The 23373-nt window shown below is 43.4% G+C and overlaps 1 protein-coding gene across 2 annotated transcripts in view; it reads right to left on the bottom strand.

Annotated features, from left to right (window-relative positions):
• Window positions 1-23373, bottom strand: part of LOC308533919 (myomegalin) — a 140503-nt gene that overhangs the window by 81464 nt on the left and 35666 nt on the right. For both annotated transcript variants that reach the window (XM_081112148.1, XM_081112147.1), the window contains one exon: window positions 760-836. In XM_081112148.1, the coding sequence (XP_080968274.1) occupies window positions 760-836 (77 nt within the window). The remainder of the gene's footprint in view (window positions 1-759; window positions 837-23373) is intronic.

Below are 23373 nucleotides of genomic sequence, written 5' to 3' on the forward strand. Positions count from 1 at the left end.
TAAGCATGTTAAAGGATTTGATATGAAATTCTCCAGTTTTCTTCTTATGCAGCATTAAACAAACACATATACACAAAGAGAGCACTGTTTGCCTTTACTCAAAGGGGCTGACACTATAAACATCACTCAGCACTTTTCCCCCTCACTTAGTCTGTCAGGAACTTCCCACCAGGATAGAGCTAACTCATGCTTTTTAATGACTGCATACTATTCCACAGTATGGGTAGATCAACCATTGCTCTATTGATGCATAGTTGCTTCTAGGTTTTTGCCATTACAAATAATGATCAAGTAATTATCTTCACACATTTATCCTTTCATAGTCATGTTTTTATTTGTAAGGAATAGATTTAGATTTTTATTTGTAAGGAATCCTTTTAAGGATTATTTGAACCGAGGAAATGCTTTTTTTTTTTTTTTTTTTTTTTTTTTTACTTAGGTAGTGCCACATACCAAAAATGTGGCCACAATTCATACTCTTGTCAGCAGTGTATGAGCGAGCCCATTTTCCCCAAACTCTATGCCAGCCCTTGGTGTTATATCAGTAGATTGTTGAATAGGAAGTTTGTAAACTTAGGTCTGGTGAATTTATCCGTCTATGGCGAGGTCTGTCAGACTTAGTAACAGAGCCCTGAATTAGACATGGCATCCAGATGCCAGATTCAGGGTAAGGAATTTGGTTCCAAATCTATTATTCTTGGGTTAGTGAGCCAGACTCTGGAAGGGACCAGAACTCATCTAGTGCAAACTACAACTCACCAAGTTTTATCCAGATGCTGTTTCTTGTCCTGGAGTTCTCGTTTCAGGCTCTCCACTTCAACCTTCAGCTCGATGTTCTGAAAAGCACACAGGCATGAATCATCATTACCTGCCTCAGACCCTCTACCCTGGAACCAGGTTCCTACTTGAACTTGCCTCGGTCCTCCACTTGTCATCTCAACTCAGTCCTCTTCCTGGCCCTTGACACAGCTGTGGATTCAGATGGTCAGTAACCTAGCCAATGACCAACGGACTGTAGGCCTCAGGCCTTCCCCGGGGCTACTTAACCATCCTCCTCATCTGTCCCTCACCACCCCTGGTGCTGAGCACTGCCCAAGCCTGTTCGCTCTTTAATGCACTGACGGACAGAGTGTATATTAGAATAAGTTTTTTCTTACCAACACAGGTGTGTTCCTGTAAACCAAAGTGCTGGATATAGGACTGTATTTTAAGTATACCTAGGAATTTAATTATTTAAAGAAATTGTGTGTGATGAGCATTTCTGAAAACAATACCCTGCCTTTACGATAAAATTGGACTTTCATAAAATTGCATTTGTTTAAGGTGACAGGAGATTCTGATGGCAAATGTATGAAGAGAACACTTCATTTGTATTGAGGTGAGGCAGCAACAAGTCAGGTTTTGACAAACAGAAGAAGGAAATAAAAGCATCCCAAGTCAAATATGGACAAGGATTTGGTGAGAGCTTGTCCAGGAAGTGCCCAGGGCAGGGGAAGTGCCCTGGTGTATGGTGAGGAGTGAGAAATCGGTTCAGAAATCAGTTTACAACCAGTTTGTGAACGTCATGCTAAGAAGGCTGAATGGTAATCAGTAGAGAACAAGAACTCACTAGGGAGCTGCAGGCAAAATAGGGCCCCGGCCAGCTCTGTGCTGAGGAAGGAATTCACGGTAGGTAGGCGTGAAGATGATGATGAGCCAAGAGGCAACTGACCAGAACAGGTGGGGACTGTCTGAGCCAGCGAAGCACAGGGAGGAAGACTCAAAAGACCTCTCAGAGGTAGACTCCACAGGACTCGCGGATTAGTGAGAGGCTCAATTAGACCGGAGGGAGGAGAGAGCCAGTGCTGAGGTTTCTAGCCAGTGGGTGGTAACGCGCGTTAATGACTAAACCAGGGCACAGAAACAGGAGCAGGTTTGTGGGTGAACCGATGGAGGGGTCTCTGCATTTTAGTTCAGGATGGACTTTATTCAGGCTTCGAGCTGAGTGCACAGAAACGAATCCGTTCCTTCCCTGATGAAGTCCATTACACAGTATGAAGCAGGAGGAGTTTTATTAATACTATGCTATGGGTTTCATCACAAGAGCTTCCATTTTCTCAGTGGTATAGGATGGTCCCACATTTTAAAAATAAGGAAACTGAAACCCAGAAGGGTTCCTCTTGAAGATAAAGCAATAACCGAATCCAGCATTCCACTCCAGCATTTCAGAGACCAGGCCAGGACACACTGCCAGTCTCCCCTGACCTAGTGGAATGTGGTGAGCTATACAATTAGGGGATGTGCCGCATTTGGGCATTCTTGAAAGATGTGGAGGCAGCAAGGAGAGTGGCCGAGAGCATAGGCCCTGCAGGTGAGAAGAGGGCCTGGCAAGTCACCCGCCGTCTCTAAAAGCCCCGACCTCCTCATCGATCAAGGGGGGATCGTAATGGTTCCTCGCTCATAACGATATTCGGAAGACTACGTGAAATAATGCGCAAAAAGCACACGCGTGGTGCCTGGCGTGCAGTAAGCATTCAAGAAATATTACCTATTATCAACTATAAAACCAATTTACCCTGTCTGACTAGGGGAGTTAAAGTTCCCAGCCAAAACCACATTTTAAACTAGTATTATGTCATAGAAAGAAAAATAAATGATTATACCGAAGGTGGGCTATCCCAGACACTGCACACAAATACATATCCAATCCGCACATTCCTCATGGTAGCTTTATCCTTCTAAGTTAAGTAGAAAAGAGAATTGAAAAGGAGGGAAAGCAAAAAATAAATGAGGAACGATAAAAAGAATAGATTACTTCTCTGCCCTAACCGGGTTGCCTCAGTGGATAGAGCGTTGGCCTGCAGACTCAAGGGTCCCAGGTTCGATTCCTATCAAGGGCATGTACATCCCCAGTAGGGGGCGTGCAGGAGGCAGCTGATTGATGTTCTCGCTCATCGATGTTTCTAACTCTCTATCCCTCTCCCTTCCTCTCTGTAAAAAAATCAAAAAAATATATTTTAAAAAAAGAATAGATTACATCTCTAGGCCTTAGTATTATGTCTGTTCAATCAAACAGACGGTGAAATTTATGTCTCACACAGAACTGCTGAAATAGCTTCAGCATCACAGATGAGATCTGAAATCTTATGATCAATGATTCCAGCAGATCAAAGTCATTTCACAGGTGATACAAAATCTTACCACATGGAAATACAAGTACATTCCAATTTAAAGTGTTAAGGTCTAGCCCCTCTACAACCTATTTTTGCAGAAAAATCACTGCCTAGTTACACAGAGTTTAATCAGACTTTCTCTATGTCGGTAGCTTGTTTTGTTTCTGGGAACATCACTTGACCAGAGCCTTCACAGCAATCCACGTGAAACATGGGATTCCGCTGAATCGATTCCCACCCTGATTTTTACTGCGAAGTTCAGCATAGAATTGGGTTAAGAGCAGCCAGCAGTAACCAATTACCTGACTCCTTTTCAAGGCTTCGGTGTTAACTCTATTCATTGATCTTCGCTTATATAATCCAAAATACGGTTCTAACTTTTAAAAATTAGAAGAGTTTCAAATTTATGTCCCAGTAGAAGCCATGGCACAGCAAATCCTAAAAAAATAACCTACCCCCCTTTTAAAAAAAGAAATGGCTTTATCTGGCCAATTAAAAAAAAAAAAAAAAGCTCTTAAAGCAAAATGTATCAATCTTTTCAGCATTGGACCAGAAGCATCATTACCCATTATATTAAGGAGGTCAAGAGTTTACAGACTGCCTCCCATAGAAATTCCACATTTCTAGGAGTTGGGGAGAGACGTTCAAATTGAAGACGTGTGATCACAGCCAGCCGTGTGAATGGGTCAGCTCTGACTCTTGCAGGCCCTTGTTCTGCACATTTAGCAACACTCTTAGTGTAAAAGGACTTTAGAGACCGTGTGGGGAATAACAACGATGTCTAATATGTATTTCTTATACTCAGTATGCTTGCAATCCAGTTGAGGGAAGAAGAGCAAAATTCCAAGATATGGATTAAAAAATGCTAATGGTGATCATTGGTAAGGGAGTTCAGATATAACCTAACCCAAGGAGGCTGCCTGGGCAAGAAAGAGAAGGGTGGACATCACTGTAGGTAAGGAAATATGGTATTAAGTTGAAATTGCTATGTAATCCAAAATGTACAAGTACCATTCAGGAGCACAGTCATTTCAAGCATAAATATTTGACACTATAAAGTTCTAGAGTCACTTTTTAAAATTTTACCCATTGGCTGATGAGTGGATAAAGAAAATGTGGTATGGCCATACAATGGAATATTATTTGGCCATTAGGAGAAATGATATATACAGCATGGGTGAACCTTGAACACATTATATTAAGTGAATGAAGTCAGTCACCAAAAAACCTTGTGCTAAAGCCCGTGATACCAAACCTGGATTTAATACCTGACCTAACTTCCCTTTCAAATTCTCCCAGAAACATAATTTAATCAACCAGTCTGGAATTTTCTGCTCAACACACATGAGGTAATCTATCACATGGGCCCTCACTATGCCCCATATTGAGAAGAGGCAATCTGCAGGATAAAAACCCTTGCTGTCCCCCAGCTCCCAAAAGAAAATGTCAGTGGTCTAAAAATAGTCCTTTCCTTTTATCAGCTCCCTTCCCTCCCCTTCTTCCTGTAAAAAGCTTTCATTTTGTACAACCCCGGGATCATCCCTCTAGTTGCTAGGCGGGACGCTGCCTGACTCATGAGTCACTTAATAAAGCCAGTGAGATCTTCAAATGTACTGGGTTGGTTTTGTTTTTTAACAGCCCTTAGACCCTATGATACAGGAAAGACTTTACTCAGAGGAGAAATTTCTGCCTTTCTAGATTCCAAGTTCACTGTCTCCTACTAGCGCAGTTAAGCCCCACAGTAGACACCTAGGTTGCCCCAACATGTGACCAGCGTCCTTCATTGCCAGGGAAAGGACAGCAGGGCAGTGTCCACAGTCTCTGTACCCAGAGGACTCTACGCGGCCAGGGCACTGCCCGGCCAGAGCCTGCTTTAATGTCCAGGCCCCCAAAGGGATGGAAAAAACCCAAGTGGAAAATTTCAGGTCATACAATACATAATACAAGGATCCACATCCAAATGGCAAAGTTTCTCTATTCAGGTCTCTCCTTCAAGCCCAACCCATGTCAGTCCTTCGTAGGGGCCTGAAAACAATACCATTCTCTTCCCAGCCCAAGCAGACAAACACAGTCACATCCGAAAAAACACTGAGCTGTGAATGAGTTGGAAGGCGGTACGGAGGTCAGGTGTATGAACAGACACAGGGGAGAGAGAGAAAGAAGGAGAAAGGGTGCTCACCGGGCAGAAGACAGGGTGACTTGTGAGATGGTAGCATTTGTTTACTTCTTTTTTGATCAAATATTTATGAAGCACGTACTTTGGATGTGCAAGGTACTCTAACAGGTACTAGAAAGAAGGAGGAGACACAATCACAGTCCTCGGGGAATTTACAGCCTATGGGGGCGATTAAGCAGATGATTACAGTCGAGTGTGATAAACAGAAAGGATCTAGAATCAGATAGTGTAAGGCACACACATGGCAGCTGTAAATAGCAGCAGATACACAAATCAATAGAGGCCCATAATGCAATTCTAGCTTTCGCCTCCAGAGAAATACGCCCCTAGACCCAACTCAACATATGTCAGACCTTGGGCTGCCCTTCCTCTTGGCTCCCTAGTCCTAATATTTTAGGGGGTGAGAGACATGAGTCTGAAACTACCGCACCGCCAAGGGGAAAGAAAGAATCTGGTACTTAGGGTAGCACATGGTACAAGGCAAAGAGTGTAGCCTTCAGGACTGAAGTACTAGCTCGCTCACATTCTATTAGGTTGAATCACAGGAAAGTACAGATCTTCAGCCACTTTTCACAGTTCCACATAGTTCCATACAGTTCAACCTCTGCATTCTGGAGGTAAATTGCTTAACCCAAGTTTTTGTTTTTTCGAGTGCTAATAACTACCTTTGAGGAATATTGTGAAAATTAAATGAGAAAATACAGTGAAAATATCCAACACAGAGTAGGTGTTAGGGGCAGAAATAGAATATTGGAAACCAACTATAACTATAAGAAATATTAATCATGCTCTGTTAACCATGATTGTTCTTTTCTGATTAGAGAAAGCACATTTTTACCTGGCTGAGAGTTGTACACCCTGGAATATGGGAGCTAACATCGGAATGCAGTCCATCCTCCTGTTTGGAGAACTGTCTATCATTATGGAAAGATTTATGACCTCGTGGCTGAAACAATCCAGTCCCAGAGGCACTTTACAACCGCACCTCCCCCCCCCCCCCCCCCCCCCGCCCCATCACCTGTAATCTGGTGCCGGCGCGCCCGGAGACACCTGCCCTCTGAGAATTCCCTCCAGCCCGCATGACTTGTCACCTGTAATGATCATCCCATGCCCACTTCCCCATGCCTGTAATTCCTACTTTCCCACGCAATCTTCGTCCTTCTACCCAATATGAGCAGTTGGCCTATGGGGGGCTGCAGAGCAGATTTGTGTGGGTGACCTGCTGCTCTCCCATACTGCCAGCATTACTGGAATAAACGCTTGTATATGCTTCAATCCAGTTTCTGCTTAATTGGCTCAAGCAGTGACAGGCAGCCCAGACCCCTGGGTTGTCTGGTTACATAATCTGGTGAAATGTTAGTTTCCCCACAGGTAGTTAGATGCATGAGTCATAAGAAAGAGAGCTATGTCTGGTCAACACTAACTGTAGGAACCCAAGAAAATTAAAATGAGATGTTTTTGGACTATGATGATGGGGAAGCTGTGGATGTTGGGGGGCAGGAGGCATATGGAAATCTCTGTATATTTGGCTTAATTTTGCTGTGAACTTAAAATTGCTCTAAAAATAAAGTCTGTTACAAAGTGTGTGGGGGGGGGGGCGGGGGGGATTGAGGTGTCTGGGGCTTGTTCAGTTAGATTGAGCTCAGAGGTCTTCGTATACACACTGCTTTGGTGTCCACACTGCTCTGCACTTCAACTGTCCCCCGTGGCCACTCTGTTAAAATCTTGGTTGAGTCCCTGAAGCCTCTGTTGATCTGGCAAGTGAGAAACTGTACATAAATACCAATGATCTCAGTGTTTCTCTCCCTCCCAGAACATTCCGTAGCTGGACGCATCTCTCTCACTTGGCTGGAGCCTCTGGGTCCACAAATAGGCCTGGCGGGGCTTAATTTAGCAAAGTGCAGGCCTCCTGAGAAAGCCGGGGCGAGGCGAGAGCCCTGCAATCCCCAGGCCACCTGTGTGCAGACGGGAGCCCAGCCCCACGCACGGGGCTGAGAGGGAGATGCTCAGCTAGTCTGGAAGGGGAGCTCAGGGAACCATCCTGAGCTTTGCCCGGCTTCTCTCTGGGCAGCAGGTTTAGAACTGGAAGTAACAAAGTAGAAATTGACTATGAAGTTAAAAAATATAACAACTGTATTAATTTTTTCTACAGATAAATTGGTGCACAGGAAACATACAGCCTACTAAACGTTTTTAAATGATTTGTGCTGCCCAGTCAGAGTGGTTTAGTGGTTGAGCGTTGACCTATGAACCAGGAGGTCACAGTTTGATTCCAAATCAGGGCACGTGCCTGGTATTGGGGTTCAATCCCCAGTAGCGGGCATGCAGGAGGCAGCCGATCAATGATTCTCTCCCATCATTGATGTTTCTATCTCTTTCTCCCTCTCGCTTCCTCTCTGAAATCGATAAAAATAAATTTTTAAAAAAGTGTCCAGGTTGTCTAACATGATCTGACATTTATCCCCAAATTCAGCTCACTTGCTTTTATTTTTCAAAAAGGACAAAGCCACTGATTGGTGTCCTGCAAAGTGCAGGACGGTGCTTCTTACCCTGAGCTTACACTCCACACTGGAATCTAAGCCGCTCCTCCTGGAAAGCCTAGCTGTGTCCTGCAGCCAGGCCCTCTGGTCAGTGCCTGAGCTTCTGTTAGGGATCAGGCACAGACCTTAAGACTGTAGGTTCTACAGCTCTGCCATCCAGGGCGGCGGCCACAGGCCACCTGTAGCTACTGAACCCCTGAGATGTGACCAGTCCAACCTGAGATATGCTGTAAGGACTTCAAAGGCCAACCACAACGAAAGAATATACACTCTCGATTTTTAAATATTCATTTCATGCCGAAGTAATATTTTAAAGACATTATTAACATTAATTTCACTTTTTCAAAAAAACTTTTAATATGACCACTAGAAATTTCTAAATTTCGTCTGTGGCTCACATTGTATTTCTACTGGACAGCACTGCTCTATAAGATGTTAGGAGAAAGGTGCACTAGCTTTCGGTACATCACACGGAAAACGCTCTGCCCTGCATTACACTGATCCTGTGGAACAGGAGAATCTTAGCGTTTCATGGGATGATGGCATTCAGCAACCAACAAAACACAGACGTGACTCCAGCTCATTATAAGTGAAGCAAAACGAGACGAGTGGTAACAAGCATGGCACTGAGGAGGGGTCAGGTCCCAGGCCTACTCAAACTATGTTCAGGCACTACGGTGAGTATCAGGAGGACAAGGACCCCTCTATTCTCTCACCACTGTATCCCCACTGTTTTTAGCACAGTGCCCATACAGAGAAGATGATTACATCTTTATCAGAACAGAACTCACTCTTTTTTAGGGGTGGGGGGTGGGAATTAATCCTCATCCGAGGATATTTTTCCCATTGATCTTTTAGAGAGAGTGGAAGAGAGAAGGAAAGACAGAGAGAAACATCAATGTGAGAGAAACCCATTGATGGGTTGCCTCCTGTACACGCCCTAAACAGGGCCCGGGCCAGGGAGGAGCCTGCAACCAAGGTATATGCCCTTGACCAGAATCAAACCCGGGGACCCTTTGGTCCGCAGGTGCATGCTCTGTCTACTGAGCCAATCTGGCTAGGCCAGAGCCCACTCTTAAGCAATTCTTACTGTCAAGAATTTCTTCTTTTTTTTCTTTTAAAAATTTTTTATTGTTGAAAGTATTACTTATGTCTCCTTTTTCCCTCATTGACCTCTTCCTGGCCACTCCCACCCCCCAGCACAGGCCCTCACCCCCCTACTGTCTGTGTCCATTGGTGATGCTTATATGCATGCATACAAGTCCTTTGATTGATCTCTTAGCCCTACCCCTACACAAGAATTTCTTCTTCTTACCTATTTCATTCCTCAATGTGTTTGCTCTCTATTTCTGCCAACCTTTCTCTTGGAGAGGCTGCTGGGTTTCGGGAAGAGATGAGGGTTCTCCTCCAGAGACAGCTCCTGGGCCTCCCAGGTGGAGGAGATAGCAAAGGATGCAAAGATGTCTGTTCTTCCTCTTTTTCTGCACAGATTAGCCTCCCTTGCAACCTTCAGAGTGTTTGCAAACAATCAACACACACTTTTTGAGCTTCTGTTATAGGCTCAACAATGTTGAAGATTATCTTGAAGGCTACAGAGGAAGTTTGAGATCAATCCACCCCACAAAGTGTTTATAATCCAAAAGGAGGGACAAGGACTGTATATGTGGAAAGATAGTTGGCAGCCAGGAATTCAATAACATTGGCCAAATAATGCATCTCGACTGTAGTTGCTGGAAGAGCACAGAGAGTGAAAGAGGATTTCAGGCAGTGTGATAAGGACAGGCCCACCTGAGCAGGTAGAATCTGAGTTGGACTCTGAAACCTGAGAAAGGTTTAGATAAGCAGAGAAAACGGATAGGGGTATTCCAGGTGTGAACTAGGATATGTCAGCAGGGATTAGCACACATGAGGAAGAGTGACTCACTCTAGGAGCATGTTTGAAAATACTCAGTGGGAGAATAAGCTTGCTTTTTTTCCCTTTTTAAAAAAATTTATTGTGCCCAAACCGGTTTGGCTCAGTGGATAGAGCGTCGGCCTGCGGACTGAGGGATCCCAGGTTCGATTCCAGTCAAGGGCATGTGCCTGGGTTGCGGGCACATCCCCAGTGGGAGATGTGCAGGAGGCAGCTGATCGACGTTTCTCTCTCGTCGATGTTTCTAACTCTCTATCTCTCTCCCTTCCTCTCTGTAAAAAATCAATAAAATATATTTTTAAAAAATTTATTGTTTAAAGTATTACAAGCTTGCTTTTTACCTCCTTGAGAATACTGAAATGCTAGAAGAAAACTCTTGACAGTCTTCTCCCACCGTATCTGTCCGTCCACCGGCATCTAAGCTCACATACTCTGTCTCTCCACTTGTGACCACATGCTCCCACCTAAAGCCAAACATCCCATTTATGCATTGCCTCTCAAAAGAACCATCCAGAAACTCTCTCTCTTTCTCTTCACCAATATTTCACGTTCTACTGGAAAATTCCATTGGTATATAAACATGCTATTATTCATCTATCTTTTTAAAAAAGTCTTCTATAAACCCCTTACTGGTGACTGTCCAATTTCTTTGTCCTCCTTTGCAACAAAACTCCTAAATAGGATCTGTTGTACTCATTGAGCCCAATTCTTTTCCTCTCAGTTTCTGTTATTCCTTCTGCGATCAGGCTTTGCCTCCACCAGTCCATCAAACTACTCTAAGCAAGATCACTAGTGACATCTGTGTTGTTCAATCTGAAGATCAATTCTTTAAAAAATTTTTTTAAATTGATTTCAGAGAGGAAAAGAGAGGGAGAGAGAGATAGAAACATTAATGATGAGAAGGAATCATTGATTGGCTGCCTCCTGCACACCCCCTACTGGGAATCGAGCCCACAACTGCAACCGTGGCATATGCCCTGACTGGGAATCAAACCGTGACCTCTTGATTCATAGGACAATGCTCAACCAATGAGCCATGCAGGCAAAGCCAAAGGTCAATTCTTAGTCATCATATTACTTGAGCTATCAGCGGCAGTTCAAAAGGTTGATCCCACCCTCTTCCATTATATACTTTCTTTCTTTTTTAAAAAATATATTTTTGTTGATCTCAGAGAGGAAGGGAGACAGATAGAAACATCAATGATGAGAGACAATCGTTGATCAGCTGCCTCCTGCACACCCCCCACTGGGGATCGAGCCCAAAACCCCAGTGCATGTTCCTCCAACCAGGAATTGAACCATAACCTTCTGGTTCATAGATTGACACTCAACTGGCTGGATCATTATGTACTTTCTTTATTTGGTTTCCATGACTCTTGGTTTTCTTCCCACTTCACCAATCGCATCTTTCCTATCTCCTTTGTTGGTTCTTCTATTAATGTTTGAGTGACCCAGGGTTAAGTCTTTGGTCCTTTTCTCTTCCCCGTTGGTAGTTCTAACTCCCTGGTGATCTTATACAGCTTTAAATACTATTTATATGGTGACAACACCCAAATTTTATATCTCCAGTCCAATGCATTATCCATAATAAATTGGATAAATAAAACTTCAGACATAAATTCAACTGCTTGCTTGATATTTCCACTGGAAATGTCCAACAAATATCTCAAACACAGAAGGTCCAAAATTGAAATCCCACTCCCCACCCTCACACCTGCTCCACATATAGCCTTCCCAGTTTTAATTATGGCAACTCCATCCTTCCAGTTGCTTGGGCTTTGACCCTGGAGTCTTTCTTAATTCCTTTTTTCCTCTCATATTCAACATCCATCCCTTCATCAGCAAATCCTCCTCATGCTACCTTCACCATCTCTCCCCCCATCAACTGCTATTACCTTGGTCTGATCACCATTACCTCCTATGTGGATTACTACAATCAATAGCTTCCCAGCAGCCTTTCCTGGCTTCTACCTTTTCCCTTCTACAGCCTTTTCTCAATATCATAACCACAGTGATCTTTAATTTTTTTTATTTTTTCAATTATAGTTTACACTCAATATTATTCTGTATTAGTTTCAGATGTACAGAATAGTGGTTAGATAATCATGTACTTTAGAGAGTGATCCCCCAGATATTTCAAGTACCCACCTGGCACCATACATAGTTATTTGATATTACTGACTATATTCCCTGTGCTGTCATTTACATCTCTGTGACTATTCTGTAACTACCAATTTGTACTTCTTAATCTCTTCACCTGTTTCACCCAGTTCCCCAATTCTACTCCCCTCTGCCAACTGTAAGTCCGCAGCGATCTTTTCAAAATTCAGATAGAACTCTCATTTATTAGGTCACTGCTCTGTTCAAAACCTTTAAACGGCTTCCCTTATCAATAAGAGTTAAAGCCAAAGTCTTTACAATTATCTATGAGGGCCTATCTGATCTGCATCAGCTCCACTACCTCTAGGGCAGTGGTTCTCAACCTGTGGGTCGCGACCCTTTTGGGGGTCGAAAGACCCTTTCATAGGGGTCGCCTAAGACCATCGGAAAACACATATATAATTACATATTGTTTTTGTGATTAATCACTATGCTTTAATTATGTTCAATTTGTAACAATGAAATTGGGGGTCACCACAACATGAGGAACTGTATTAACGGGTCACGGCATTAGGAAGGTTGAGAACCACTGCTCTAGGGCCTCATCTCTCAGCATTCTTGCACCTTCTCATGCTGCTTCAGGCTCCATGGCTGCCCTGGAATGTTGTTCTCCTAGTTATCTGCTTAGCTAACATCTTCATGTCCTTTAAGGCATTGCTTTAAAAAGACATTTTCTATGGCATAGCCACTTTGGAAAATAGTTTAGCAGCATCTTATCAATTGAAATGTATGTTTATGATATGGCCTAGCAATTCCACTACTGGGTACTTACCCACAAGAAATAAAACAAAGACTTGTGCATGAATGTTTAGAGCAGTTTTATTCCTAATAGCTAGTCACTGCACTAAACCCATATGCTCATCTGCAGGTGAACGGATAAACAAATTGCATTATATTCAAACAATGGAATACTGCTCAGCAATAAAAAAGAATGAACTAGTGACACAACACGAATGAACTTCAAAATCATTATGCTAAGTAAAGGAAGCCAGGCACCAGAATCCATACTGTATGCTTCCATTTACATGAAATTCTAGAACAGATAAAACTAAGCCATAGACAGAAAGTAGATCAATGGTTTCTTACAGCCAGTGGTGTGACAGGATTGATACCAATGGGACATACAATTTTGGGGGTCATAAAATACTTTATATCTCTATTGTGTGGTGGTGGTTGCATAGATGTATATATTTGTTCAAACTCATCAAACTGTACACTTAATAAAGTTGATTTAAACAAAAAGATGTAAAGAAAGATATGATAAAGGAAATGTCAATGCAAATAGCCAAGTACAAAGGGTGAGTAAGGAACTCAACACGGAGACTACCAATCTGGGATGCTTGACAGTTATAAATGCTGTGAAGGTAGAACCTAGGAACACATCTTCCTCTATTGGTCACTCTCATGTTATTTACTTCCCTTCCCATGCCATCTCTGCAAAAAAAAAAAAAGTGGGACGATTATGTGGTGGACAGACTCTAACACAGCTCCCATGATATCGGCCTCCTCATGTTCATGCCTTTGTATAGTTCCCTCCCCTTGATTATGGGCAGCATGTGTAATTTGCTTCCACCCAATAAATACAACAAAGGTAGGGACTGTCACTGCTCTGACAATGTTAAGCCTTACGACTGTCTTGGTAGCAGACTTGCTCTAGCGCCTCTCCCTGCTGACTTGGTGAAGCAAGTTGCCATGTGGAAAAGCCCATATGGCAAAGGGTAGTGGGTGGCTTCAAGGAACTGTGGCTAGCCTCTTGCCAACATCCAGCAGGAAGTTGGGACCTCTAGTCCTACCACCCAAGTGAGCCCAGAAGCAGATTCTTCACCATCATGTCTCCAGATGAGAACTCAACCAGCCAATACCTGCTCTGTAGCCTCGTGAAGTGCTTAACAGACAACTCAGCTAAGCTGTTTCTGGAGTGCTGGCCCACATAAACTGAAGTAAGGAATGTGTGTGTGTGTGTGTGTGTGTGTGTGTTTAAAATCACTCTCTAAATGTGGCCTCCCCTGACCACTTTTTAATACTGCAACCTGCCCTCCATTCTTACACTCTCTGACTCCCTTACCCTGCTCTATGTTTTTCTTTTTATTCTGAAGAGGACTTAATCACTTTCCAATATTCTAAGTATTTGTTGTTCATTGTCTGTCTTCTCAAGGTAGAATATAAATTCCATGAGGCTAGCGATGCTTATCTGTTTTGTTCATGGATACAATATTCCAAACACTTCCAATAGCACCTGGAACATAGTAGGTGGTCAAAAATATTTTTATAAATGAGGCCTCAATGCTTATGTTTAAATGAGGATCAACTTACTCTTATTCTCATCAGACACAGAGCATAGCTGATCACCTGTCGCAGGCTGAGACTCCTACTAGGTCACTTTTACGTTTTTTCTTCCCCGAATTAAAAATCCCAATTCCACCGCCCTTTTCTCATAAACCTCATTTTCTAATTTGTATGTTGGTCTGAATATTTCCTAATTTCCTCTGTATTTCTGGAGTTCCCATACCAGACTCAGAGCAGTGCATGGGGATAAGGATAGCACGGTTTTCTATTACATTCCACATAGCAATTTGCACCTGTTTCACAAGTAAAAATGAGGTCAATGCCACCTTTGACTGCAGATAGATCAGTGAGATAGTGCCACCCCTTCCGGTCACAGTCTTGGTGAAAGCCACTAGGAAAATAGATACCGGTTCACCAGAACTCTTTTCTCTTCGGTCAGGCCTTAATACAATGTAGAGTTAGTCACTAAAAAGCATCATTTGCATTTGAAAGAGGGACTAACTTTTAATTCTAAAGGATGTGCCAAGGCCTTGATTAACTCAAGAATCAGGCCATGTAGCTGCTGGGGCTGCTGATGGCAAACCTGGCCCTATGAAAAAAATGAGGACAAGACACCAACTTCACAGGGCTATTATGGGCTTGAGATTAAATATGTATAAAATGCAAAAGCATAGAGCCTGGCCTGCAGTAACACTAAATGGATTTCCTACTCCAAGGGGGTTTAAATGGGAAGCATTTAGCATTTATGTGTGAAATTGAGGGGAAAGAGACAGGATATGGGACAAAGAAGGACAGAAAGGGCCTAAAAATGGGGGAGAACAGTGATACAAGAAGGAGGGACAGGGTCTGGCTCTGGAAACTTCTGGAGAGCAGTAGCCTAGAAAGGATAGAGGAGTTTTCCTCCTGATCATTTCTTTTCTTACATCTTATGTCAAGACTCGGAGGCACGGGGGACATACTCTCACACGCCTTGAAGAAGTAGGGAAACAGGAGAGAAAAGAGATGAGAGAGCAATTTGGAAATGAGGAGTTGAGGGTGGAGAAAGCCTGAGGCGGAGTTCCAGTTCTAACCACCATCTCCTGATCACCCTCTACCTGCAGCACTTCCGGCAAGCCCCTATGCGGCCCCTCTACATCCAAGCTTTCCCTGACGGAAGGGACCCCTCTGCTCTCCTTCCCAGCTTGGCAGAGGCTGGAAGGGACCAGTTATGACCCTTCTGACGATATTTACAGCGGTTCTCAACCTGTGGGTCGCGACCCCTTTGGCAGTCAAACGACCCTTTCACAGGGGTCACCTAAGACCATCCTGCATATCAGATATTTACATTACGATTCATAACAGTAGCAACATTACAGTTATGAAGTAGCAACGAAAATAATTTTATGGTTGGGTCACAACATGAGGAACTGTATATAAAGGGCCAGAAGGTTGAGAACCACTGGACTACAAGAATCCTCTGAGGCCTCACAATCCCATCTCAGACTCAGAAGAGAGGGTGCTCCCCATCTGTAAGGGATCCGCTCACCTGAGCCCCAGAGTCCCACCACCTTCATCTGATTTCTGTACCTGGAAGACCCCAGGATCTGCTCTGGACTCAGAGTTCCTGAGTTGGGAGCAGAGTGGTGACAGCACGCCTTGTGTCATCAGCTGAGTGGCACCCAGGTGGGCAGGACCAGATGTATGTTTAGTACTGAGCATCGACTCAGTTTGACTGGCTCTAACGGAGAACTCTGAGAGGGGCAGCCACTATGCGGCCTCAGAGGAAACTTGGAAACCTACCCAGAACAAGTGACCCGGAAGGACTTCTTACTTCTGGCCCTCAGCCAGGGCCCAGACCCAGACTCTCCTTTCGCAGCTCCAGATCATGGCCTGCAGGCTGGCCAAGCTCCCTCCACTTACCCAGGGGCCCCAGAGCAGGCTTTTTCCTCAAACCCCCATGAGGGCTTTCTAAGGCCCTGAGTACATATAGAGGTGGCTTCCTGCCCTTCACGCAGTGGGACCTTGTGTGAGGTTGGGGATGAAAAGCTGGCATTACAAGGCAGGCAGTGCCTTTCATTTATTTCCAACCTCTTCAAGCCAAGTTTCCAAATAACAGGTATGATAACTGCCCGGTGTGGCCCAAAGTCTGTTCTAACGCTGCCTGGCAAAAAGCCGCCTGGACCATTACTTAGCTCTGCAGGGAACAGCATGTACCAGGTCTTTTGGTGTGTGGGTGGCTTAGCTGCTGTTTAACATGATAGGGTGGATTCTTCCCAGTGTGCCCCAGCCCCCACTCCGTGCCTTCTCCACGTATCACAGAGCCTCATCTCACTGTGAAGGTTGTGAATTTGAACTTGCTTAGAGGAGATGGCAAAGGTCAGAGCAGGAAGCAGAGATAAAAAAAATGTTCACAGTGGCTTTGGAAACATAAATGAAACCCCTACGGAAGGCGTATGTAGGCTGAGGAACTATATATGTTCTTTTGGCAGCAGGCGCAGGGTACAGAATCTTTATCTATGAATTACCCTAGCCCCTGCTGTGTATATTCCATTTTAGCCCAGTAGCACAAAGCGGAAGAAAGTCTAAATTTTGGCAAGCATGTAAACGTCTTGAAACTTTGCTGAAGACCAAGGAAGTCACTTCGAGTACCCAGACAGGTCGCCAGGCCTCCTGGACTCTAGTCCCAACCTGACCTGTGTGACCTTGGGCAAGTGACTTTACTATTTGGGGGCCTCAATTTCCTTATCTTTAAAAATAAAGGGCTTATTCATGAGGGAAGGCTGAATGAATGGTATAGAAGAACACTTTATATTATTTTTGCCTCTTCTCTATAAGTCTAAAATTATTTTAAGATAAAAATATTTGTTAAAAAGCGAAAGGGCTATATAGGTCACCTCCAAGATCATCTCTAGCTCTAAACTGTGAGTTATTCCCTAACCGGTTTGGCTCAGTGGATAGAGCATCAGCCTTTGGACTGAAGGGTCCCAGGTTCGATTCCGGTCAAGGGCATGTACCTTGGTTGTGGGCACATCCCCAGTGTGGGGTGTACAGGAGGCAGCTGATTGATGTTTCTCTCTCATCGATATTTCTAACTATCTTTCTCCCTTCCTCTCTCTATAAAAAATCAATAAAAAAAAATAAACTGTGAGTTATTTCTCTCCATCATGTGAAGTCTCTTTCCAGCTACCCAAATACAGATCAAGAGAATTTTGTTCACTCCTCCTACCACACAGAAGATGTTGATTAGCCCCAGCACAAGCCTGTTTTCTGCTTTCAGCCTATCCTATATCCTAGGCCCACGGTCAGCAAACTGCAGCTCTCGAGCCACATGCGGCTCTTTGGCCCCTTGAGTGTGGCTCTTCCTAAGCCTTAGGAGTACCCTAATTAAGTTAATAACAACGTACCTACCTATATAGTTTCAGTTTAAAAAATGTGGCTCTCAAAAGAAATTTCAGTCATTGTACTGTTGACATTTGGCTCTGTTGACTAATGAGTTTGCCGACCACTGCCCTAGGCAAAAACTGAATCCTCTAAAAACACATGAAAACACTCCATCCCTATCCACTTTGTTCCTGCAAAGGAGTCAGTTCAGCCAGCAGGGGAAAGCTGCTTCTGGCAGTCCATGCCTACAGAATCTGATTTCCCCTAGCAACTGAGCTAATTATAACCCCAGCTACCTGATAACAGCACCCAATTTTCCTGACACTGGCTGGCAGTTTTAAAGCCATCTCAGCTCTGCAGGCAACTCCTGCACTGAGAGGCATCATGAGCTGAGAGACTGGGAGAAGGGAGGCAACTACTAGGCTAGGGTGAGAGAATCCAGAAGAGGCTGTTCAGAATCACAGAACATCGAGCTGGGAGGGATGTTGGCATGAATCCGGGTCCACTCATTCTACACATAAACAAGCAGAGACCCAGAAAAAGTGACCTGTCTTAGCCAGGAACCTGACAGTCTTCAAAATAATTAATTTTAGAGAGAGGAAGGGAGAGAAATAAAGAGATAGAAAGATCGTTGAAAGAGAATCATCTATTGGTTGCCTCCTGAACACCCCCTACTGGGGATCGAGCCCACAATAGGGGCATGTGCCCTGACCAGGAATCAAACCATGACCTCCTGGTTCATAGGCCATGCTCAACCATGGAGGCACCCTGGCTGGGTCTGACAGTCTCCTCAATTCTTTCCCTTCAGTCTTCCCACTAAGTCCTACAGATGTTTTACCTCCTAAATATTTCCCAGATCAGTTCCCTCCCCTCTATTCCTATTGCCATGGGCCCTCATTTTGTCTCTTTAAAATTTCTTTAATTTTTTAGCATTTAAAAATAGACTATTTTCTAGAGTAGTTTTAGGTTCACAGAAAACTGGGCAGAATGTACAGAGATTTCCCACATACCCCGTCCTCCCCCACTGCCTCCCCCACATCAACATTCCCTACCACAGTGGCTTGAGTGGCAATTGATGAACCTATAATGACACATGAGCATCACTCAAAATCCACAGTGTTGTACATTAGAGCTCACCCTTGGTGTTGTTCATTCTATAGGTCTGGACAAATGTATGACACAGATCTATCATTACAGTATCCTACAGAATAGTTTTGCTGCCCTAAAAGTTTTCTCTGCTCTGCATATTCATCCCTCCCTCCCCCAACCCCCTGCCAGCTACTGGTCTTTTTACTGTCTCCACAGTTTGTTTGGCCTGTCTGTCCTCCTGCTTTCCTGCACTCCCTTCCTGGAGCCCCTCTTCCCCACCCACCAGAAGGATCTGGGGGTTCCCCGCTGTTTAAAGCCCATCAATGGCTCCTTACCATCCTCAGGATAAAGTCTACACTCTTTAAAATGGCACAAAGGATTGTGTCCTGCATACTTCAAAGCCTATTCTATATGCCTACCACTTAAACTTATCAACTTAAAACCACTTTTATTCTCCACATGAATCACGTGCTTTCTTGTCTCTAGGCTTTTGTTCCTGGCAAAAGTCCTTTTTTTCCACTGCACCATCCATTGACCAACTTGTACACATCTCGATTTTTGCTTTTTACCACACTCCCTCACTTGTGTTTTACAATTTTGAACCCCCAACTTCTAGCACAGTACTTAGAGTATAGAAGGTATCCAATTAATGTTTATTAATGAATGAATGGATAAGTTCCAAAGCTCTCCATGATCTGTACCCTGCTTACCTTCCAGTCTCACCTTCCCACCACCACAATCCTTACCACGTGCGCTAGCCATAGTGAAGACCTGGAGTGTGCTGACACACAGTGCTTTTAGGGTGTTCTGTGTGGTTGTATATGCTGTTTCTTCTGCCTGCAATGCTTCTCCCATTCCTTGCTGTGTTAATCACCTTTCAAGATTCAATTCAAACTTCACACACTTGGCAAGACCTTTCCTGGTGGACTTTATTGTTCTCCTTTGTACTCTAGACCAATCTGTTTGTATCTCTATATGGAAGCCCTTATTATATCATTTTTTATTTATTTGTTAATATCTTTCTCTACCAACATCAAGCACAGTAGCTGGCATATAGCAGATAATCAACAGATGTTTGAATGAATGTATGAATGTGGCAATCTGTGCAAATGTGAGTGAACAAATGGTCAAGGGGATAACGCAAATAAGGGAAACGTTTGAGACAGGAATTTAGAATGCCTCCTCTTTCAACTCTATCATGCTATGTCTATCAGTGTGTAAGCCTGGATGGACATAACTAATACTAAGAAGGGGCTTTGTAATAAGTTCATGCAGAAGTATAAATTAGGTGGACGTCGTAGTTAAGGGGATAACTGAATGTGAATCAGAGTAAATCAGGCTCCAGAAGTTCATCATCGGGGCTGAGAGCTCAGTTGGCCTTTCGGACGCCATCCTCAGGCAACACAGCTCCAGGTAGGTGTAGGTGAGGAGGGAGGGAATGAGGATAGAATGTGGCAGCCTCTCGATCCCACATGGACCCTCTGTTTTTCTCCACACCCATGAAAATCTGTAAGTTCGCTGCAGCACATTCCTGGACACTGTGCCTAAGCTCACCTCTCCCCTGAAACTAAGGAAGCAGGCAGGATCAACCAAAAAGAGATAGGTCTTCAAAACTTTTTTAAAAGCTGAATTTAGAACCAGACCAAATTATATCAGAAAGTATTAAACCAAGATGATAAAACATTTTGAATTATAATTAATCACAGTCATAATAATTTGTATAAAAGCAAAGGACTTTGTACCGTTGCTAAATAAAATATTTTGTTAAAAAAAGAAATTTAGCAAACCCAGCCTTTCTTATTTATTCACTCTCTTTTAAAAACATATTTTTTATTTATTTCAGAGAGGAAGGGAGAGGTTTAGAGAGAGATAGAAACATCAATGATGAGAGAGAATCATTGATTGGCTGCTTCCTGCACGCCCTACACTGGGGATTGAGCCCACAACCCAGGCATGTGCCCCAAGCAGGAATCGAATGGTGACCTCCTGGTTCATAGGTTGATACTCAACCACTGAGTCACACCAGCCAGACTGGTTCATAACTCTTAACTACTATGCCCAGTGACAGCTGAATAGTAGAAATGATGAAAATCTGGTAGGCAAGTAAAACCAGTACTTAGTTTGTCACAATTTTAAAAACCTAGCTGCATACATATGCTATGCATAAACTTCAAAGTTTGCTCCGGAAAAATATCATTTGATTTCAAAGATGAGAAACAATAGCTCAGAGAAATCAGGCAGTCTAAGGGCCAAAGAACAAGAGAACACAACCCTTCCAACTCCCATCTGAAGGCAAAATCCACTTTAACCTTCTAACATCAATTATGCCAGATTTAAACACTGACTCTACCTGGCCCGGATGACAACCTTCAGCTTCTCCTGATATTTTTGTTATTGGATCTGTCAGATTTTAAATTCCATTCTTAAATCTTTTTTAAAGCACCATAATAATACACTCACAGAAGCTTAGCAAGTAGCTATCATAAGGCGAAACACAGTGGGTTGGGTGTTTTCCACACAGCAGTGGATTTCACTAATTGCAGGGCAGAACATATTTCTAGCGGTGGCGCACTCAGCTATCGTGAGAAGATGCAGTATTAGATAATCAACAACAACGAGGAAATCAACAAGTTGCCACCCAGAAAGTATTTGCCAGAGCAGCTGCAGTCCAGAAATGCCAACAGGCCACTCTCTGAAGGAGTGCGCCATACTCAGCTGTGGGCCGGTCACAGCACTTTCTCGCTTTACTTCGCTCCAGAATCAGGAGCTAGCAGTACTGCAATGGTTTCTTCTTGGGAAGACACATTCAAAACTATCTTCCCCAAAAAACTGAACCTACAATTACTATTTGCTACCAAGAGGGGGCAGTGGTACCTAATCGGGTAGATATATGCCCATTTTTTTCTGTGTTTTTAAATTATTTACAAAAATTGAAGCTAAAGGATAGTTAAAACAGCCAAAAAGTAACCAGTCTCACAGAAACACATTTTTAGGTATAATTTAATACTATTTTATTAGTCCACAGTTAGCATGAGTCTTAAGATTATTTCTGAATTTTCTGAACAGCTTGAAAGAGAGAAACCTTTAACTCCTTTATTTACTTGCCTTGAAGTTGACACTTCCAGGTTTTTATATAACTCTCTTACAACTTCTTACAATTAATTAAAATCCTTATGAATTATATCTATTTTTGTCTCTCCCTTAGCAACTACTTAAAGGATGACTTGCCACTTGGAAAGATAGGACCCTCTCTCCAGTCCTTTTCTACTAAAGTTTCCCGTATTTCCCTCCCCTGCTGCCATCAGGGTAAAAAGCCTGACTGTCCCTCCTAAAGACAGCAATTTTCACTCCTAATACAAATATCTCAACAGAATCTGAAGCAGTGGAAATGTGTAAAGTAATTACTATCCACAACAGACTTACATTACATGTTTCGCAAACATTGGTTTTATTTAAGAGAACCATGCATGCAGCACCCAAATTATTGCAGATTCTGACTCAGTTGGGTGTGATTTAATATTTTTACTCTATTTAAAGAAGTGTCCTTCCAACACTAAAGAAAAACCAAGCTAAGTTGGGTCACCAAACAGGGCTCTGAATTCCCATCTGAATGACCTGACTTACCGCGTGATGATGTAATGCATGTCACCCTTGATGTCTCTTTGCCAACATGGCTGTTATTTAATCCACCTAATCTCGTGGAATCATGATGTGACCAACAAGGATGAACTTAAGACACTGCTGGGGCCCAAGACAGGCCACCCCAAAATATCCCACAATGACATATTGATTACTTTGAACTAAAGTTCCCTGACAAGCAGCTGGTACCAGAAGGGCATTTTGACCCTCCCTTGTCTCATTTGTTGCAGAAAATAAATCTCCCAGGTGAAAGGTGAGTTAACTCAGAGCTGAAAAGTCTGCACGACAAATCTGGGAGCCTCTTTTCTAATGATTAACAATGGCTTTATGTAGTGTTAGCATTACATAAGAGCATTTGAACGTAAGCTTTTAGTGTTTCCCAAGTCACAGACAAATGAGATGAGTAGATGACAGGTGGAATGAACGAAGATTTGGTGAGAAGGGAGAGAAGGGGACCCAGTAGTTTGAGATCCCTCCAATCGTGCTGTCCAGCAGCTGCCTGACTTCGCCGTACTTGACATTAGGAGGACACAGAGCCATGCCTGTTTCCTAAATGGGGCTAGTGGCAACTTTGGTTGAACAAAATGGTTGTCACCTCTGCATGTGACAATGTGCTGTGACCACTCCCTCCCCACCCGCCGCCCCTCAGCAGCTCCTTTAATCTTAATCACGCTTCTCCCGGACAGCTGGGCTTTTGCACAGCCCACCCCAAAGTGTTCACTGGAGACTATCCGAGCAGAGGGTGAGACCAAACGACGCAAGAAATCCGTTGATTCAAACTAAAGAAAAATCACATCTTTCCCTCAAATGATCTATGAAACTATTCTTCCTTCTGTCTTGCTTCGGGGACAATTAATAGAAAAATGCTCCAGTGAACAAATTCATTCACTATTTCTACCCTAAGGCAAATACTGCCATTTACCCTCCCCCCTCTCTCTATATATCTTTGAGCCAACAACCCTCACTTGGCAATATCCTCCTCGACCCCGGTGGCTCCTTGAGGCACATCACTAGCCATATAAAAGACGAAAGGCGAATCTAGACCAGTTTCAGGAAAAT

This window comes from Myotis nattereri, assembly GCF_964212035.1.
Source record: "Myotis nattereri genome assembly, chromosome: 18".
In the NCBI taxonomy this organism is placed as follows: Eukaryota; Metazoa; Chordata; class Mammalia; order Chiroptera; family Vespertilionidae; genus Myotis; species Myotis nattereri.